This window comes from Thermobia domestica, chromosome 1 (assembly GCF_964235325.1).
Source record: "Thermobia domestica chromosome 1, izTheDome1.hap1.1, whole genome shotgun sequence".
NCBI classification, from domain to species: Eukaryota; Metazoa; Arthropoda; class Insecta; order Zygentoma; family Lepismatidae; genus Thermobia; species Thermobia domestica.
Genome location: NC_137454.1, coordinates 18,639,375 through 18,657,712, shown reverse-complemented (window position 1 = coordinate 18,657,712; position 18,338 = coordinate 18,639,375). Strand labels below are relative to the sequence as shown.

The following is an 18,338-nucleotide window of genomic DNA, read 5'->3' as shown; positions in this document are numbered from 1 at the left end:
AGCTTATTATTATATAAGGCAGTATATAATATATAATTATATCAGGGTTTGAAAAAGCCCAACCCACCTGGGCCCATATGGGTTTTTTCGGGTTTTTTCGAAATATTTCAATGTCTTTGGGGTAAAAATGTTAAAATGTGATTTATATTTCAAGACTGTCATTGTCACAACTTGCAAGAATTTTCTACTTACTGCTGTTTTGAAAAAATGACCGCCATTTTGACATTTTACATTCGATCGCCGAGAAAATCTATACAGCAAATTTAACATATTTTGTGCTTCCACCGTCAAAATTTCAATTTAAAAGACTGAAAATTGCGCTTCGTAGCATGGATACTTGCTGTTTTGAAAAAATGGCCGCCATTTTGATATTTTACGTTGGTATGCCGCCAAAGTCTATACAGGAAATTTAGAGTGTCTCGTGCTTGTATTCCGAAAATTTTAACTTCAAAGGCCGAAAGTTGTACCCTGTAGTGTGTGTGGTAGAGGCAGACAAACGAGTTGAGTTGAGTTTGTGTTTAACGTCCCTTTCAGCAGCGAGGCTATATGAGACGGGACCTACTGATTAACGTGGAATCCGAACCACATGAGCTCCCTCCGGGAAGCAAACCCGGCTCCCACGCCGAAGACGCGTACACTAACCGCATAGCCATGAAGGAGCTCGGCAGACAAACGAACAACTGTAGATCAAGTCATCCAGAAGCCTGACTGACGTTCGCCAAATATGAATACCAAAAGGGGTCTATTAATTTAAAACAAAGATACAATTCATGTTGTATGAAATAAATAAATGTTTTAAAATGTCTTATATGAAATTAACATCCTCCAGCATAAATAAACCTGCCATATTTTCTCAATGAGAACACGGGACACCTCAGACCCCCCCCCCTCCTCAAGTTTCCAACACAATGCAATGAACTGTAGTCTGGTTATGAACACAAGTATAATAGGCCGCGGTGGCTTAGTGGTAGAGCGTTCACCTCTAGTGCATGGGGTTCCTAGTTTGATCCCAGCTCGCGCCAAGTGAGCTTTGTGGTGGACAAACACCTTGTGCGTGGGTTTTCTTGGGATTCTCGTTTCCTTCCACTTTCTTCATTCCGTCATTTCATTCATTTCTCATCATAACCGTCACCTTGAGGATAGCAGGCATAACCGTGAGACTAAAACTAAAAGATTTCATTTTATTTATTTTTTTTCAATATTATAATAGGCGAAAGTACACTAAGCAGTAGCTGTTTTTCTCTGTTCGTACCCTGCAATTAATTGTATAGACTGAAGATGCCTAAAAACTTAAGATGTGCTATAAAAATGCTTTACAGGAAAACAATATGCAGATTATTTAAATCAGTGGTACAATCTACTTTCAATATTTTTCGCGCGTTGAGCAATATTTATATGGCTGTATCTGCCAAAATTACGTTCGTCAGTTTAATCTGATGAAAAGCAGATTTTTTTCTTGTGTTGTGTAAGTAATTGTCAGGACCAGATTTACATTTTTCTAAGAAGTGGACCAAAGCACAATTCTGTGCCCCTAGCCTCTGAAAAAGATTATAATTCTTGTTAACTTATCTAATGTGTTGCTGAAGAAAATGTTAGTCATCTTCCCTGTGTTTGTAAATGTAAAAACACTCAAAGCCATCTTTTTTATGTTCCCGAGAGTATCCGAGTTTCCATCAAGTGCAATGGAAAAAGTAGCATTGCAAATTTCGCTCGCTATCAAGTCGAACAGGGTGGTGTTATAACTTCCTCGAAACTGTTACATGCAACAGCGTACTGTTCATTCACTAATTACCGGATTCCCAGCCAATGTCGGAATTTTTCGTTTTTTACTTTTCGAATAAGCTGATATTGATAGCAGAAATGGAACCAGGGTGGCCACTCATTTGGAATTTCAAAATTCCCTGACTTTTCCAGAAATTTTCCCGGTTTTCCAGAAAATTTCTAGAGAGATCTAAAATTGGTATATCATTGTTTTTCAAAGCTTAAACAGAAGCTACAAGTGAAATGCAATGTGGACTAGAGGATCATTATTAAAAAAAGAATCACAAAAAACACTAGCGAAGATAAATAGTCTACTTTTAATCACTTATTTGCCTAATTTTCAATTCTCCTATGTGTTTCCACTCCACTGTAACCAACTGCTGCACAGAACGAGAAGAGGAATGTCTATCCCTATCGCTTTCCAACCTTAAGCTTAATACTACTTACAAAAGTACACACACTTACAGTCCACTACTAAAACACAAATTACGGGAACGAACACTACTTTACTGAAATGTTTTAAAACCTCAAATCACAATTTGCAGTTCACTAAAATCAAACTGAAGTTAAGACCACATCCACTTAAATGTTTTAAGACTTCAAACCAATAATCTCATCATCAATTGCAGACAGTTTCTCCTTGACATCATTCAACAACTTCATTCTCTTCGCCTCGAGTTCAACAACTTTATCCTTAATGGCATTTCTCTTCTGTTTCTTCTCTTCCTCTTCTTGATTCCTCAGAGACTCAACATATACTCCATGAGCATTGCGGGCAGCATGGAACAACCCTCTTTGTAATTGGAAACTTATCAATACCACCCACAGCTGAAATTTTATCATGTACCTGCCTGAGTGCAATTAGACTCAACTCGCTTTGATTTTCAATTAAACATTCTTTGTTGATTGAAAATCCCCTCTCCACACTAGCATTTCCATGAGATAAAATGAGGAGAAATTTCACAAAATCAGTCATATGTATTGAGCATGCGCCTAAATGCAGCATCTCCATCCAATGGTCATCTAATCTCTTACTTTTCCTGTCATAATTCCTCATTGCTTCCAATACAAGAGGATTTTTAGCAAAAACTTTGAATTCACCTTGGATTTCATCAGCTAATGTTCCTGAAGTCCAATTTTTGGATACTACAATTTCTAGGCAATTGGACAATCTCTTTGCAGCTACAGTGTCATCCATAACAAACACACTTGGATCCAGGAAAGAAATTGCTCTTGCCAGGTTGAATTTCAGAGGTGACCTGTCCATTATTTTCAGTATAAATTTCTGACATCCTGCGCGAGTCTTGTCGAAATTCAAGAGTCTGTCTATCCGATACGGTATTGGTTTTTCGTATAGCATCCTTTGATGTGTACCCAATGTTTACAAACTTGGCTAGCTTTAAGTTTTCGCTATTATTGAAATCAATTTTAACCAATGGCCGGCCTTCCAAAACACTATCTTTCACAAAACGACCTGCAACAGACAATACTATGGCCTGGAGCAAGTTGTAAAGGAAAGGAGCTAATGGAGCTTCTCCCTGAAATTCACGCAGGAAAGGTTCAACAGTTTTTGCTAATGTTGTGAAAAAGTCAAGTTTTGCACCAAGCAGGTTATCATTTGTGAAATGTCTTACAGTATCAAAGCTTTTGCACTGTGGTACTTTCTTCTCATCAACAGCCCACTGTACGTATTTCTTTACGTTCGGTAATATTTCCATCGCCCGGCAAGCAACGACTGAATTTTCTGTCCATCTAATGCTGCAAAATTTTTTTCGGAAACACAGAAGACCTTGTGCATCTTATGTAACCTGCACGACGAGCTGGAACGTCTTTGAATAAATTATAAGACGCCCTTAGGAATTCTTCTAATTTCCAACCTGTTGCTTGCATGGCAGCTTTAAAAGCACAATTCATAGTATGTAGCCCACAACTTCCAAGAAGAATTGGATCTGAAGGTGAACTTGCAAGATCTTTCTGCAGGTAACTTAAAAATTTGAAGTTAACATGTGGGCCATCCATCGAAACTTGAACAATTTTCTTCTAGGGGTAAGGGGAATGCCATTACTTCAAATTGGTGGTCAAAAGGTCAAATATCTGTAAAAACAAAAGCATGGCCAATTAATCGTGTGTCGCAAAAAGTACTGCCGCCACTGAGTACAAATGCATGTGGAATCCACACAGTTTTTGATTCCACATAGAAATACACGCATTAACCAAAATTCCACACATTTTGTGGAATTCGACACACATTCGGAACTCTTCCGGCAGAAATACTCAACTATCGTTTAGCCTTTATATTAATCACGTGACTACCAAAACGGGATGCAGGGGCGCAGCCCCGAGCGAATTCTGAAAATCAAGCAGCCATCGAACTAAACAAGTGTGTTAATTACAAAATGGTCCCGATTTCGCTCCAGCTCAATTCATGGGCAGCACTAAATGACAAAAGAATATGAAGAAAGTATGCGCAGCCCAAACCAGCAGAGTTAGATAAACGAAACCTGGAACGAAGGAGAAATCTGGGGGCGAAGCCCCCAGCGACCAAAGCTATTTTGTATATAAATAAACCGGCTAAATGGCTATGAATACAGCAGAACGTAAATTTTCCCCCGAGTAAAAATTCCATGTTTTTCATCAAAATTCCCTGACTTTTCTAGAATTAAAAAATTCCCTGACTTTTCCCGGTTTTCCAGGTGAGTGGCCACCCTGGGAACGGAGTTAAAATAGGGACATTTCCCTGTCCCGACTAAATTTACGGGGACGCGGGACACTCGGGTCCAAAAACGGGACATTCCCTTTTTTACGGGACGTATGGCAGGCTTAAGCGTAAAATAAATAGTTTTATTGTTGAAGTATTCATTTCCGATCCTTCTGCGTTTAATTCGGGAATTTCCCGAGCACTTCTTTCACGGCGTGTACATCAAAACTCCCACTAGTACGGAAATTTGAACTCAGCACTTGAAATAGTAAGCGTTACATAGTCTTCGGAACCCCGAGCATTAAGCTTCTTAAATTTGACAAGAATTTTTACGCTATTGGTGGTGTTAATTCTACAGAATGCTTATTTGAAGAGTAGTAACTAATGACTGAACTAAACTACAGTTGTTGGAAAATCAAATTGTAATTGAAGAACCTCGTAGTTTACATCAAAGGTAAGAAATTATACTAATAGTTTTACTAATGTATTTACATATGTATTATTAGTACCGGCACCTATGACCTTAAACTCGTCAAGCGTATGAGTGATAATGTCCCTCGGTGTCGCCAAGTCGACGAGCATACTATTCACGGAAAATATTTTTTAAAGTACAAAATTGCTTATTTTACTTCAAATAGGCTATAAGCATAATCCATACATTAATTTGTTCTAGACCTATCTCAAGCTAAGGTAAGTGCTTTTTTAAATTCATTTAGTGCATTCTGAACTTTATAAACGTCTTATGTTGAATGTTGTATACCTTAACGTGAAAGCCTCTAATTCGCCCAAGGAAAGTCTAAAATCTGATAAAAATCACTTACAATGTGATCACCTTAGTTGTATCAATAATATACTAACAAATAGGTCAAAAGCCCAGGTGGGTTTTAAAGTGGGTTTTTTCAGGTGGGTCCAACCCGAAGGCCCACTTGGACAAACCCTGAATTATATAGGGTGGCCCAAAAGTAGGTATACTGTACCGTACTGCATTTTATATCATTTCTTATTGTTATACATCAGGTAGACTTAGTTTCTATATTATTTATTGTTAATGTGTTTTTACTTACATCTTAAGCTCGGAAGAACCGAAGCAAATAAACCCATAAACTAGAATGTTATACTTGATCAATACAGGGCTGTATACCTACTTCTGGGCCACCATGTACAGGAAGCGCGGCTTTCGGACTGAAGTCCCCAAATTCCGGAATTTCTGAAGGAAAAAAAAAAAGGCCAGTGTCCATCATATCTATGCTTAAAAACTTCAATTCTATCCAGCCCCTAATTCCGAGATTACAGTAATAAAAAAAGAATTAATTCTAGATTCGTTACTGAAATAAGGTAATCAATAACAGTAAAGACAGGCACGTATACATACGGAGGCAAATGTAGAATGATGGAATTGCAATGACGAAACTTCATTTGGTGAAGTTAATACTGCCTCCATCCTGAAACCTGAAGCCATACCTGTTTTTGATTTTATTGGAAAATTATTTTCTCGCTCTGGTACTGAAAAAGGGTACTTCTTCACAGAAAATTGAAAAAAAAAGTAAAAGTTTTTGATTTATTGATGGAGATAGACACGAGAAGAGACTCAAATATTTTTGCAAAACACAACACGAGACTTTGGCATTTCTCATGCTTCGTCTCACGTCCATACTTGTTGGTCGTTTCAATTTCAAAATGTGGTTTTGCGGTGACTTTATGATGTAAAGCAATATAATAGGTCTTTTATGGCTTTTAAAATAAATAAATAAAAAAAAAAAAATCCTTACATGCATCAAGCATTGTTTCTCCTCGAACTGAGAACTTACAGCGAGGACGCGACCATCATCCACCGCGTCCTACACCTCGACCGCGAGGCATCTTCGGAACGCCTTTACCCTAAAGTGCAACGAATGCAATGCAGGGACCCGGGACATTCACAATTTTCAAATGGCACGATATGTAATTTCCGTAAGCAATTAGGGTTCGATTCCCGGCGGGAGCTCATGTGGTTCGGATTCCACGTTAATCAGTAGGTCCACGTCTCATATAGCCTCGCTGCTGAAAGGGACGCTAAACTAAAATCAACTCAACTCAACCCGTAAGCAATTATTGCCATGACGAAAAGTTGGTGGGGGTTAGTGCAATGAGAAATCAACCTATAATGTTCTAGTGCATGATATTAAGAACATTATCTAATACTCCAACAAAATTTTGCCGAATATGACTTTCCAAATCATTTAAGAGGACTTTTTCTTTATTAATCCTTTTAAATTTATGCTTTTTTTAAAAGATAAATTATAGCCTTTCAGTCAAGCAGCTACAGCATCATCCCTATTTATCCTGGATCTTGGTTCGTACCTCATTCTCTTCAGAATAAAACAGCCTTTCAAATGGTATCATTCACATTTCCCTATTATGCTCCTAAGGCGTGAAATTTTGAGAGAAATCGGGATTTTTTTCTGACTTTTTTTTCAAATAGTAAGAGGTGTACGAAATGTATGCAAAAAATTTGAAGCTTCTATCTTGAATAGTATGGGCGAAAAAAAAAAAAAAAAAATTACCCATGAGCTAAGAACATCCCTACAATACTCCAGATAACCCCAAAAGATCTGGAAGTAATGTAAAAATTTCCTGAGACATCCCTATTTATCCTAAGGTCATGTTTTGTACATCACTCTCTTCAGAATAGAATATCCTCTCAAACGGTACCATTCACATAACCGTATCATGTCCCCAAAGAAGGAAAGTAACGGAAATAGGGATCTTTTGTTTAAAAAATCCCTTTTTAACCTTTCAGCCCCTCTGGACCTCCCCTTTCCGGTGTTAACGCAGAGTTCTGAAACAAATCTGAAAAAAAATACTAATCGGTGCACTGAATGTTTGTGCAAAATTCCAGTCTTTTAGATGTAAAAGTACGCCTGCCCAAAATAATGAAAATACGTCTAAAAAAAAAAAAAAAAAAAAAAAAGTCATGATGTCATCACCTCCTATGTCTCAACGCAGAAAGGCGTGAAAACATACATAACATGTTCTACAATGCCTCCAGCCTTGATAGAACAAAAAGGTGAAGTAAAAAGCGTTATCGGTACTTTTTTAATTGAATAATGAAGACACTACCCTAGTACCTAAAAATAAGCACAACAAGGGTTAAGACACAGGAATCTAAAATTGAACTAGATATGGAACTTCTAATGCTTGAACCATGCTCTTTCCAACCATGACAAGAAAATTACGACTGGATACTATACAGTTGAAACATTACTCCCCAAAGAATACCCAAAAATTGGCAACTACGATATTTTGTCTAATTTTGAAAGTGCATATCGCTGGATCTCGTTGGACAGTGGCAGCTGAATTTAATCCACACATTCACATCATAGATGGGAATCATGCTTTCAAGTTTTGATTGAATTGGCGCATACACAACGTATTTATGGAATGTTCAATGGGGCTGACTGAATTGCGAAAAAATACTTATTTGTCAACTTTCAAGAACTGTATCTCGGGTTAAGTGCTGTATCGCCGGAATAATTTTCTGGAAATTTATCGGGATGAATTCGAGAATTTATTTTAGTTTGTGAGGAAGAGTGAGCGAGAGTCACGTGAGGTTATTAAGTTGGTGGTGATGGTTGTTAATTGTTTTTGATCATGTAAACGGCATCATATGTGGAGGTGGAACTATTTAACGAAGAGGTACACTTGTTATGATTTAGTGGCGGGAAAGGCAGTGTGGAAATGTCGCGTATGTCAAGATTGTGACATATCGTGTTTGAGTTTTATAGGATTATACAAACATAAGAAGCATCAGTTATTGAAATTGTGTCAAAGACACGCTCTACTGAACACGCCAAGAGTTTGTCAAGTGTGAAACAAATTGAAAATACAGAACTATTGTACACGATTTTCTTCTTGAAATTGGAAAAGTTTACACCTCTATTTTGAAGATGACTTCTAACTCAACGTAAACGAACCTAACGTAACCTGCTAGATGGCCACTACGGCAGTGTATTTCTGCACAATGTACGGAAGCTATATTTAAGGTTTACAAGTGGAGCGTCATTAGTATGAAACCGCGACAAATGCTTTCGAAAGTTGCATCATTGCCAAAACTCATTTTCAATACTCGTTACGCGAGTACACACAGTCGCTGATGCGTCTGTTCCCTTCAGACCCGTGGTGCCATCCTGCCTTAACTCAGCATTAGTGCTTTTTATTGGCCACATCGCACAGCTTGCTATGTGTTTTTTGCACTGTAGTTTTCATGTCATATATCCGGACACGGTATATATACGCAAATAGTAATTTTCTATTCCAAATTGTAAGTTCACACGCCTCTGTTTTAAGGTAATTCAACCTAACCTAACTAATATAACGTAATCTAATCTAACCGAATGTAGTACATTTTGGTACTTCTAAATTTTTTTTTCTTTTTCGATTTTTGCTTGATCTGGCGACACAGCACAAATGCCTACATCTCTATTAGTAATGTTAACGTCAAAAGCTGTCCAAGTGTGCAAAGAAAAGTTCTTGTTATAAAAACTTTCAAAAACGCCGCGGAAACTTTACACCTTCGGAACTGAAATTTGGCACATAAATATCATAGACAATATCGAACCTTCCTACCAAATTTCACTAACTTTGGAAATGATCGAGCTGGGACCATATTTGGAATTGGACCCTTTGACAAGGAATGACCCTAGGGTTAGTTTAGATTTCATATTTCTGGACCTACTCCCTGACACTTAGCATTAGTGCCGTATCGACGGACCACTTTGAAAACTGAAAAAAAAAACCAAACTGTACTGCATTCGGTTATATTCTGTTGGATTACATTAAGTTACGTTAGATGACTTTAGGAGCATATAGTGTAAAAAGACAAACCAACTTGTGCTAGGTGGTCATTAAAAGCACGAACGCCATTTAACCGAATCCGTGCAGGAGCACAGCAGAGGGCCCGATAGGAGCGAGGGGGTGCATTCGAAGGTGGGCATGCGCGTAAGCAAGGGTAGTGGCGGTCATAAAAATTTCAATAGCACTTGTCATGGTTTCATACTTGCAACGCTTCACTTGTTAACATACAATACAGCTCCTCTACACTGCGCAGAAATACATTCCCGTTCAGTTAGAAGTCACCTTACCTTCAAAAGGCTTGTCAACTTTTCCGATTTCAGGAAGAAAACCGTGTACAACAATTTCCTCGGGTTTCTTTTCGGTTATAGTTAAGGAGCCGTACTTCCCATTTAGGGAAGGACGAGAAACGCCATACTTTCAGGAATTATTCAGTGACTATCTAGGATGTTAAAAAGTAGGTAATAGACTGAGTTCTTGCCCTTGTACTTAGGGTGTTTAGGTAGTGCAACAGTAAGATGTATCCTCGTGCACGGGAGATGAGAAGTAGCTGTTCTTAACTATTACCTTCTTTTCCTTAAATAAATACTCAGCTAAATAGCCCTCGAAATGCTATTCCTCCTTCCCCAACGCCATGGCTTTCGCGCTACTATATTATAAGAAATGTGCCTCTCCTCCTCCACATACAGTGTCGCTTACAACTTCACAAACAACTCTCTTCACTTTTCCTATTTCACTTATCTCACTTTCACTTATTCCTCCTCACAAACTTAAATAAATTCTGCAATTGACCCGGTAAATTTTTCTAAAATTGGTCCGGCGATACGGCACTTAACCCGGAAAAAAAAATCTTTGACTTTTACGTTCCACAGTTATGCCGGTTAGGCTAAAGGAGACGGTGATGATGAGTAATGAATGAAATGGTGGAATGAAGAAAGTGGGAGGAAACGGGAGAACCGCGAGAAAACCCACGTACAGGATGTTTGTCCACCACAATTAACTCGGAAAATGCGTAAAGTGAAATTTGGAGGTATTATTCAGGTCCTTCCCAAAAACTTGGCTGTGACTCTGGCTCATTTGGTAGTGATTACGGTTCCTATATTTGTAACTGTGTTGTAGTCTTTGATGGTTAGGTTAGGTTAGGTTAGAAGTCATGGTATGGGCAATTTTGCCCAGAAAGCGCTTTACTTATAGCCATGTTTACGCCGCCCTAAATTAAAACTTCCATCTAAAATACATCATCGCTAATAAAATACTAGGTACTGGGCGATAGTGTTGTCGAAAATGTAGGAAAATATGTGACTCCCTGTTGCTGAACGTATTTTCAATCTGAAATCAATCCCGTCTTACGTTAGCGGTTTACGAAGCCGGTGAGCTAACTTCGGTACCGTGCCAGCTTCGTAATCAGCCTCCCATCTCCACTCTTAACCTCGCCACCACAACCCCTACTACTGTAATTATATTTCTAAAAGAAAATCAGCGAGATAATAATATTACCTTCACTGACTGGTCACTAGAGCATGTTGCCATCCGGAGTCCATAGTAATCATAAGCAACATCGTGTATAAGATCCTTATGTTCCGCATTGATACTATGTGCTTCAAACATGGTTAGCTATACTATTTATAAATACTTCTAAATTTTCACGCAACAAGCAGTATTCAAGTTAAACTGTCCACAATCTTACTCTTTTTCACACTATAAATACTCATTTGTAAACACGACTACGGTCCAGTCAAATTACACGAAAATGGCTCCTCTTCAATGCAAGGTTGCCAATGTTTTCATTAAATCATGCTACTAGCGTTGCAAACGTTATAATGGAGTTACTACTTTATGGTTACTACTAGACTAAATTCTTTGGGCCTTATGCAGAGTCGTTTTGACGTCTGATTAAAGCTATACTACGAGGTTGACTAACGGATGGTTTTCAAAATGTATTCAGAGTCTCTGATTAGGACGTAGTATTTGACAAAGTTAATCACATCTGACTAATTAATCTAGAGCAGAGGCTAATCTTTTACACACGGTTTAGCGTGCGACATAACATTTCGTATTTCGTAATTCATGTGTTTTCATTTTTACAGAGTACGCATGCGCTCCTCTACTTTTCCGTAGTTGTCACATTTATTTTACTCACCGATGCATTGGGGTTGTATAAGTTAATCGCACCCAAATCATCATGGGCCTTATGCAGAGTCGTTGTGACAATCGATTAGTATCATACTAAAGTGTTCTACTAACATATGTTTCCTGCAGTAGTCATTCTTTTAGTATGGCGCTAATCATTTTTCAAAACGACTCTGCATAAGGCGGCATGTATTTGTACTCAAAGTAGACTCTGAATATCAAAAAGTTCACCTTCCTTAGTATAAAGTTAGTATGCATACTAGCTAGACTATGACTAAACTCCGATTAACGAATTCTCTCTGAATACTGATTCCCTTTCTGATTTTATCATTTTTATGATGATCAGTTTCAGCCAATTGACATCGATCTGTATCTGAAACATTTATTGAGCTGAGCGAAGCGAAGCTCTTATACTCGGGTTAGCCGTTTGTAAATAGATAAAATCAATCTAGATTTTACATTTCAAACAAAAGAATTAGTGTAATGTATCTTCTGTCCATAATTATGTTTATGACAACCATTTGTTTCTGTGGCAATGATAACTTATAATTGTGTTGAATAACTGCGTTATCTAAGTTCCTTTAGCGTATATATATATATATATACATATATATATATATATATTATAAAAGAGAACGCACAAATCCTTTGTTAGCTCATCACGCTAATACGGCTGAACCAATTTCTTTTATTTTTGGGGGGTTATTAGGATTTGGACCCTAGATGGTTTTTATCATATCACTTTAATTTTTAATTACCAGTGTCTTGAGATAATTGACCATTCAAGTGTCCATACGTACAAATCCTTTGTTATTAGTTCATCATAGGTAAAAATAAACGTATTTATATGCAACCCGCATGACCGTGTCACTCGACGGGTTAACATAAATGACAGGCGCTATAATGTTAACATTTACTGCAATTTGAAAGCGAAAAAGTAAAAATTATCTAAGTAACAAAGTTTATTGCGTTCCGGGGTGACCGCAGCGAAGCGGGGTGAACGCTGCTAGTATATATATATATATTTGTATTTGTATTTATTTACTCCATTTGAAACCAAGATACATTTGGTATTTGGAGGGTTCAGACAGTCCTCTTTCTTACAGTAAATACACTTAGAAAAAGAAATATGTTACTACTATTTAATATACATTATTGTAAAGATAATCTGCTACGCTGTAATATACTTTATCCACCAGGAATCTCTTGAGTTTCTTTTTAAAAACATTTATATTTTCTTCATTTTTTTTATTTCTCTGGGCAGCTTATTGTAAATTTGTACTCCCATATGGCTTGGGCCTTCCTGTACTAATGCTAGTTTTGTAAAATATTGTCTTCTTTCATTTTGTTGTCTGGTATTATATACGTGATTTATTTGGGTTCCATCTTTCAGTTTAGCTGCATAGATTGCAGTTTCATATACATAAATAGATGGTAGGGTAAGGATGTGGTGCTGTTTATATTTTTCTTTGCATGATGTTCTCATGTGTAGACCAAATATTATCCGTATTGCTTGCTTCTGTTTCATGAAGACTGCTTTGCTGCTTGAAGATTTGCCCCAGAATGAATGAATATATATAATGAATTATTTTTATTTAAATAAAAAAATAAAATCAATTATAACTCCAACGCTATTATCGCAAACTAAAAGGAAGTTCGAGTTTGTTAACGCAAACCGTTACGGAATGGTGTCCTATATGAAACGTTCAGCTACAGTATAACGTGTGAGCCAAATTAGAAATAAGGAAATTTATGCAGATCATTTTGAAGCGTGATTAGTGCAATACTAAAGAATTCGGCTAACATATGTTGCTTGCAGTAGTGAGGCTTTTAGTATGACGCTAATTATACTTCAAAACGACTCTGCACAAGGTCCTAGATTTCTGGGCTGTCGGCATCTAAGGCCATTTAGCCCGTCATGTACCTGAGGGGTGACGTCCTTCGTCGAGCACACTATCCGATGAAAGAGAAGGAAGAATGGTTTGGGTAAGGAAGGAAGCGGCCTGGGACTTTCATGTTAGGTACCATCCCGGCATTTGCCAGGTGTGAATAAGGGACACCCAGGAAAAACCTCATTCAAGATGTCTGACCTCAATAAGCTGTTATACTTTCTCAACCGAGTGTCCCCACCGGGAATGAACACGGCTCAGCTCCAAGTCCGATGAGTGGGTGGCTGAGCCGGGGTTTTTTCCCCGGGGCTTGGTGAGTACAGAAAGTATTATAATCCTTGTGCTAAAGAGAAAATTGCTACACACGTTTTTCGTATTTTTAAAGATTGCTATAAGAACCTTTGATGAATGTAAAACCCTCATAAATCCACCATCATCGATTACAAGCACATTATTTGTTTCCAGAGATACAGCATGAATTCATTCAGTGCTGTGCAGAACATGTATTTCAAGCTATTTTGAAAGAGAGACAAGCTGCTAAATATTACCCTATAATTGTAGATGCAACCTCTGAATCCGCATATGTTGAACAGCCAATTTTCATTTTACAGTTTCTGAGTTTCGTGATTGATGAACAAAAGAAACAGAAATATACAATTCAAAAACGGTTCCTAACCTTTGTGGATTCTCACCAGAAAACTGGAGATATAATAGTAGATCATATTTGCTTACCCTAGAAAAGAATAACATTCCGCTTAGTGACTACAAAGGTCAAGGCCATGACAATGAAAGTAATATGAATGGACAGTACAAGGGTGCCCAAAGTCGTATACTCAAAAATTCTCTAGCCTTATTGTCTCCTTGTGCGTACCGTACCTTAAATCTTTGTGCTGTTGAGGCAGCTGAAAGTTGTCCTGAAGCTATTAAAGTTTTGGTATCTTCTAAAGTTGTATACCGATTTCAGTTCAAGTCCTCAGTGATGGGATTAAATTAAGAAAACTATTGAATGCTCTCTTCAAAGCATATCAGATACACGTTGGTCTGCATGCGTGAAGCCGTTTGCGACTAATCTTCCGGGGATAAATGATGTATCAGGAATCTGAAAGAGCTCAAACTGAGTCCTGAAACTATGTATGACATAAACGGGATTAAAGTTATCTAAAAACGTTTGAGTGTATACTTATATCATTATTATGATTTAAAATACCGACAACCATCAACTACAGGAACATTGTCTTGCAAGCAAGAGAAAGTACTTTGGATGTCGAAGTTGACAATATCACAATTTTCATAGAAGATTAATACTACTGCACAGTAAATCGGAAAACATTATACCAGAAACAATGATAACTCAAACCCGGGGGCCGAGTTGGCTCTCGACGGGCCTGGATAGCTCTCACCAAATGCGAGAGTGTTAGCAAGTACACCACGTGAATTGGGAGTTGTGACGTGCTCCTGTAATCCAGCTCTCTTGAAGACCAGAAAGTGGAGATAGCTATTACAATTATTCTTTCGTACGTAGGTGTTAGGCTGTCAACGGATCTGCGGAGTGCCGGAGATGCAGCCGGTTTGTGCTTGTTAAGGGGGATCCGAATTGTACGATCTCTCACCTGAACCAAAACCAAGTTTTCAGTGGTGATAACACATGCGCTTATTATAAAGCGACGAGGGAGTTCGGGACAATCTTTTAAGTTGGCTCGTGATTTAATTTACTGCTGAAGCTCATCTCCGTTATTCTAAACTATGCCAGCAAAATTGTAAATTCAAATACGAAAGGCTGGTAAAATCTTATTTCTTGAAGCTTATTCACTTATCCACTGGCAACGCCAGACGGGCGGTTAACTCTGATAGCTAAGGGCCAATCCTACCATCTTCTGATATCTTTTAGAGGTGGACTATCAAATAAATGAATTAATTAAAAGCTCAGATTGTGTTATTACGTGTAGTATTATAAAATGGAGTGTAATATATAACGAAATTTTAGTAATGCTTCTTAGGTTGTAAGGACGAACAGCAATATTTCTATGTATATAGTACCAATGCATATGTAAGTGTAGCCTAAAAAGTGTTTATTACTTAAGTTTGTGTTTGCTTTTACGATAGTGTACCCCTAGACAATAACGTGCATAACAAAAAATACCGGTACTCATTTCTGTTTCCCATGTTTTCAATAGGATAATTTAAACAAGCATACTGATAACGCACTTGACGTTTCAATTGTTTTCAGTATGAGCAACAGAAAACCAACCAATCAAATGGTCCGTTAAAACCTTGATTTGGGTTAACTATCTGACAGAGTATATATCAGGCACAGTATATTGTAGAACGAACCATGGGTTAAAGTAACTGACAACTTCCTGATATCTAATTCTGACTGATAGTAATCAGAAAGAATATGAGGATATTGTAGGACTGGCCCTAAGTTTGCTCCAAAAAATATTGCAATGGAAATCAAGTAATACAGACCTTAATCTGTATATACCAAGTAATACAATAATCTTTTTTGTATATAAAAACTAGCTCCTGCCGCAAAAAGTTCACTGCTCGTGGTACCGCCAAAAACAAATGAAAGTTGATATCGCCATTGAATTCACCTTAATTTTAAATATCCAAACTATGCAACGCATAGCTGTCAGAACTCTTAAAGGCTTTGTCCATTTGTCTGTTGATAGATATCTGAGCGAAAAAGTAAGAGATATCGAGATGCAGTTTTCTGTTATCGATTCAGCATTTCAATGATAACTCTCATCTCCTCCTTTCATCCTCTATTCAAGTCGGAAGTGGTTTGAGTTAGCCATTTCCAGTTCCAACGTTTATCGCCATAGAACGAAAAAGATAACAGATAGTGGGCAGCGTTCCTTTCTTCTTTGCAATCGATTCAGCGTCCCAAGAATACATTTCATGTCCACCGTTAACTCTTTACCCAAATAGGAAGTTTATAAAATAAATCACTTCCGATTTCTATATTTATCGCCATAGAACCAAAACGGTAATATATAGCGATAAGCAGTAGAGCTATATGTAGCGATTGAGTAGAGATAGCAATTAATTCAAGTTGCCAAGAGAATATATTATCACAACTCGCTACTCTATCAAAGCTGGAAGTGGTTGAAATTTACTACTACTTTCGAATTCAATATTGTTTTCAATCGAGAGATATTTTAATTAAATTTCCAAGTTAATCCTGTGATATTGTCAATGTTAATTTCTCCCAGATATGTATAAGCCTGGCTACATTGGAAAAAATTTGAATACCTAAATGCGAATTAGCTTTGCACTAAATCGCGTGGTATGAAACTCATTTACTAGACAGATATTTGTGTGATTTATGTAGTATTGACGCCATACATTGTGTGAGAAGTAACTGTTCATAAAGAATTTTACTGAAGTGTCTGAAGTTATCTTCACCATTATTATGCCTTTAGAAGCGAAGGAAAGTGAATCGATTTCTTCCAATTTAGATGACAGTGATGCATGTAAGATACGTGGTTTTCAGTGTTTAATAATACTCCTTCATTGAATACTTTTAGTAAAGCATTTAGCATGTCAGGTGCGAATCTGTAAAATTAATGCGAACTTGTATACAAGAGCATAATTTAAATAAGTTTTCGCTAATCCAATTGCATTTAATTAAATATATCTTGTACTTGAACTTTGTAGGCTTGACGAGCGTAATTTTTGGCGACTGACCGCTGCAATTTGTATGTTTACTCAGGCAGGTACAGTGACATTATTTTCAAGGCATTAGTGCTGTATTGCCGGACTAATTTGAAAATCGAAAAAAAAAAAAAAAAAAAAAAAGATAATGTATTGCAATCCGTACAGGTGTAGTTTTGGCGCATCAATAGAAATGGGTTCACTCGAGCAGACGGCTCTACCAAAAACAAAATTTATAGGTAAAATACGATATCAAACACTTTTCGTAAAAGAAGAGGGCATTTATTCCGAAGTTGGGCGTCCGCTTTCGTCACGTTTTTTCGCTGTCATCTCCTTTCCACATTTTCTGCAATTTCTTATTAGGTTCATTAATCCGTCCTCTTCACAAACTTTTAAAAGATTTTGCTCGTTATCAACGTATTGCTTCACAAATGATAAAACTGTTAGTTTCTTTGCCGTTGTACATTCGCCATGTTGATAACATAAATGCTCGTTTCTTTCCCACATGCAACTGTTCGGTTGCCTTGCGCCAAGTAGTTCCCTCCGCTTGCCGTATAGTCCCATGTTTATAACCGCTTATAAATAAAAAATAAACAGATTTTCCGAGACTCTTATATATTATCAAGCACACAAACGATCAAATTATCCATATCTTTCCTGTAAATTTTAAAAATTTCGCGGGAAACCGACGCCCAACTTTGGAATTTAATCCAAGAAAAGGAGTGTGAATATAAGTAATTTCAGTCAGTGGATATCATAGTGGTAATGAACGTATTCTAAGTGTAAATATTTACTGAAACGGAAGAGTATAAGGGCGCAAAAAAGGTGGAAATAAACGGCGGGAATATTCTGTTCATGTTAGCAATGGACGTTTGCGATGCATGTAAAGCAATATACGATTCTATTACAAAGAATTGTGCGATAAAGAGCGTAATATTATTGTGGTTTATGCATTAGCTCCTCATTTAGTGCATGCTGTGCAAGAAGAAACCAGGAAATGCAATAGATCTGTGAAAATTTGGTAGAGCCGTCTGTTCGAGTAATGCCCTAGAAATAATTGTTGAAAAATTCTAATTCTTTCACTAATTCACTTCTTATTGTCTCCTGAAAGATTTGCGCTGGGCGACATGAAAATATCTCACTTGGCATAGATAAAATTGAAGGGTTACAACAGAGATAATTGATGTAAAATTATAATTCCTTTTCGATTTACGTATAAATACGGTTTCCGAATGTACGGCATAAGAAATACAGTGCAAAAGCATAAACCAAGTTGTGCTAAGTGGCCACTAAAAAGCACGAATACTATCTAACCGAGTCACGAGCTGGTGGGCCAGTGCGGGGTGCGTCCGTATGGAGCAGGCGCGTCAGCG

The 18,338-nt window shown here is 37.5% G+C and overlaps 2 protein-coding genes across 7 annotated transcripts in view; one reads left to right on the top strand and one right to left on the bottom strand.

The window, feature by feature from the left end:
- Positions 1-11,072, bottom strand: part of Nup44A (nuclear pore complex protein Nup44A) — a 94,158-nt gene extending 83,086 nt beyond the window's left edge. For all 4 annotated transcript variants that reach the window (XR_014131162.1, XM_081755148.1, XM_081755139.1 and 1 more), the window contains exon 1: positions 10,787-11,072. Coding sequence is in view for 3 of the 4 variants with exons in the window: in XM_081755148.1 (XP_081611274.1) it covers positions 10,787-10,897 (111 nt within the window). In the remaining variant the exon portion in view is untranslated. The remainder of the gene's footprint in view (positions 1-10,786) is intronic.
- A 5,498-nt stretch (positions 11,073-16,570) lies between these two features.
- LOC145683696 (WD repeat-containing protein 89) overlaps positions 16,571-18,338 on the top strand; it is a 54,403-nt gene continuing 52,635 nt past the window's right edge. Inside the window, exon 1 of one of the 3 annotated variants that reach the window (XM_081755071.1) lies at positions 16,571-16,784. In XM_081755071.1, the coding sequence (XP_081611197.1) occupies positions 16,724-16,784 (61 nt within the window). In that variant the 5' untranslated portion in view covers positions 16,571-16,723. Of the gene's footprint in view, positions 16,859-16,996; positions 17,028-18,338 lie in introns of those variants that run through there. The other 2 variants (XM_081755093.1, XM_081755082.1) reach the window with 2 other exon arrangements.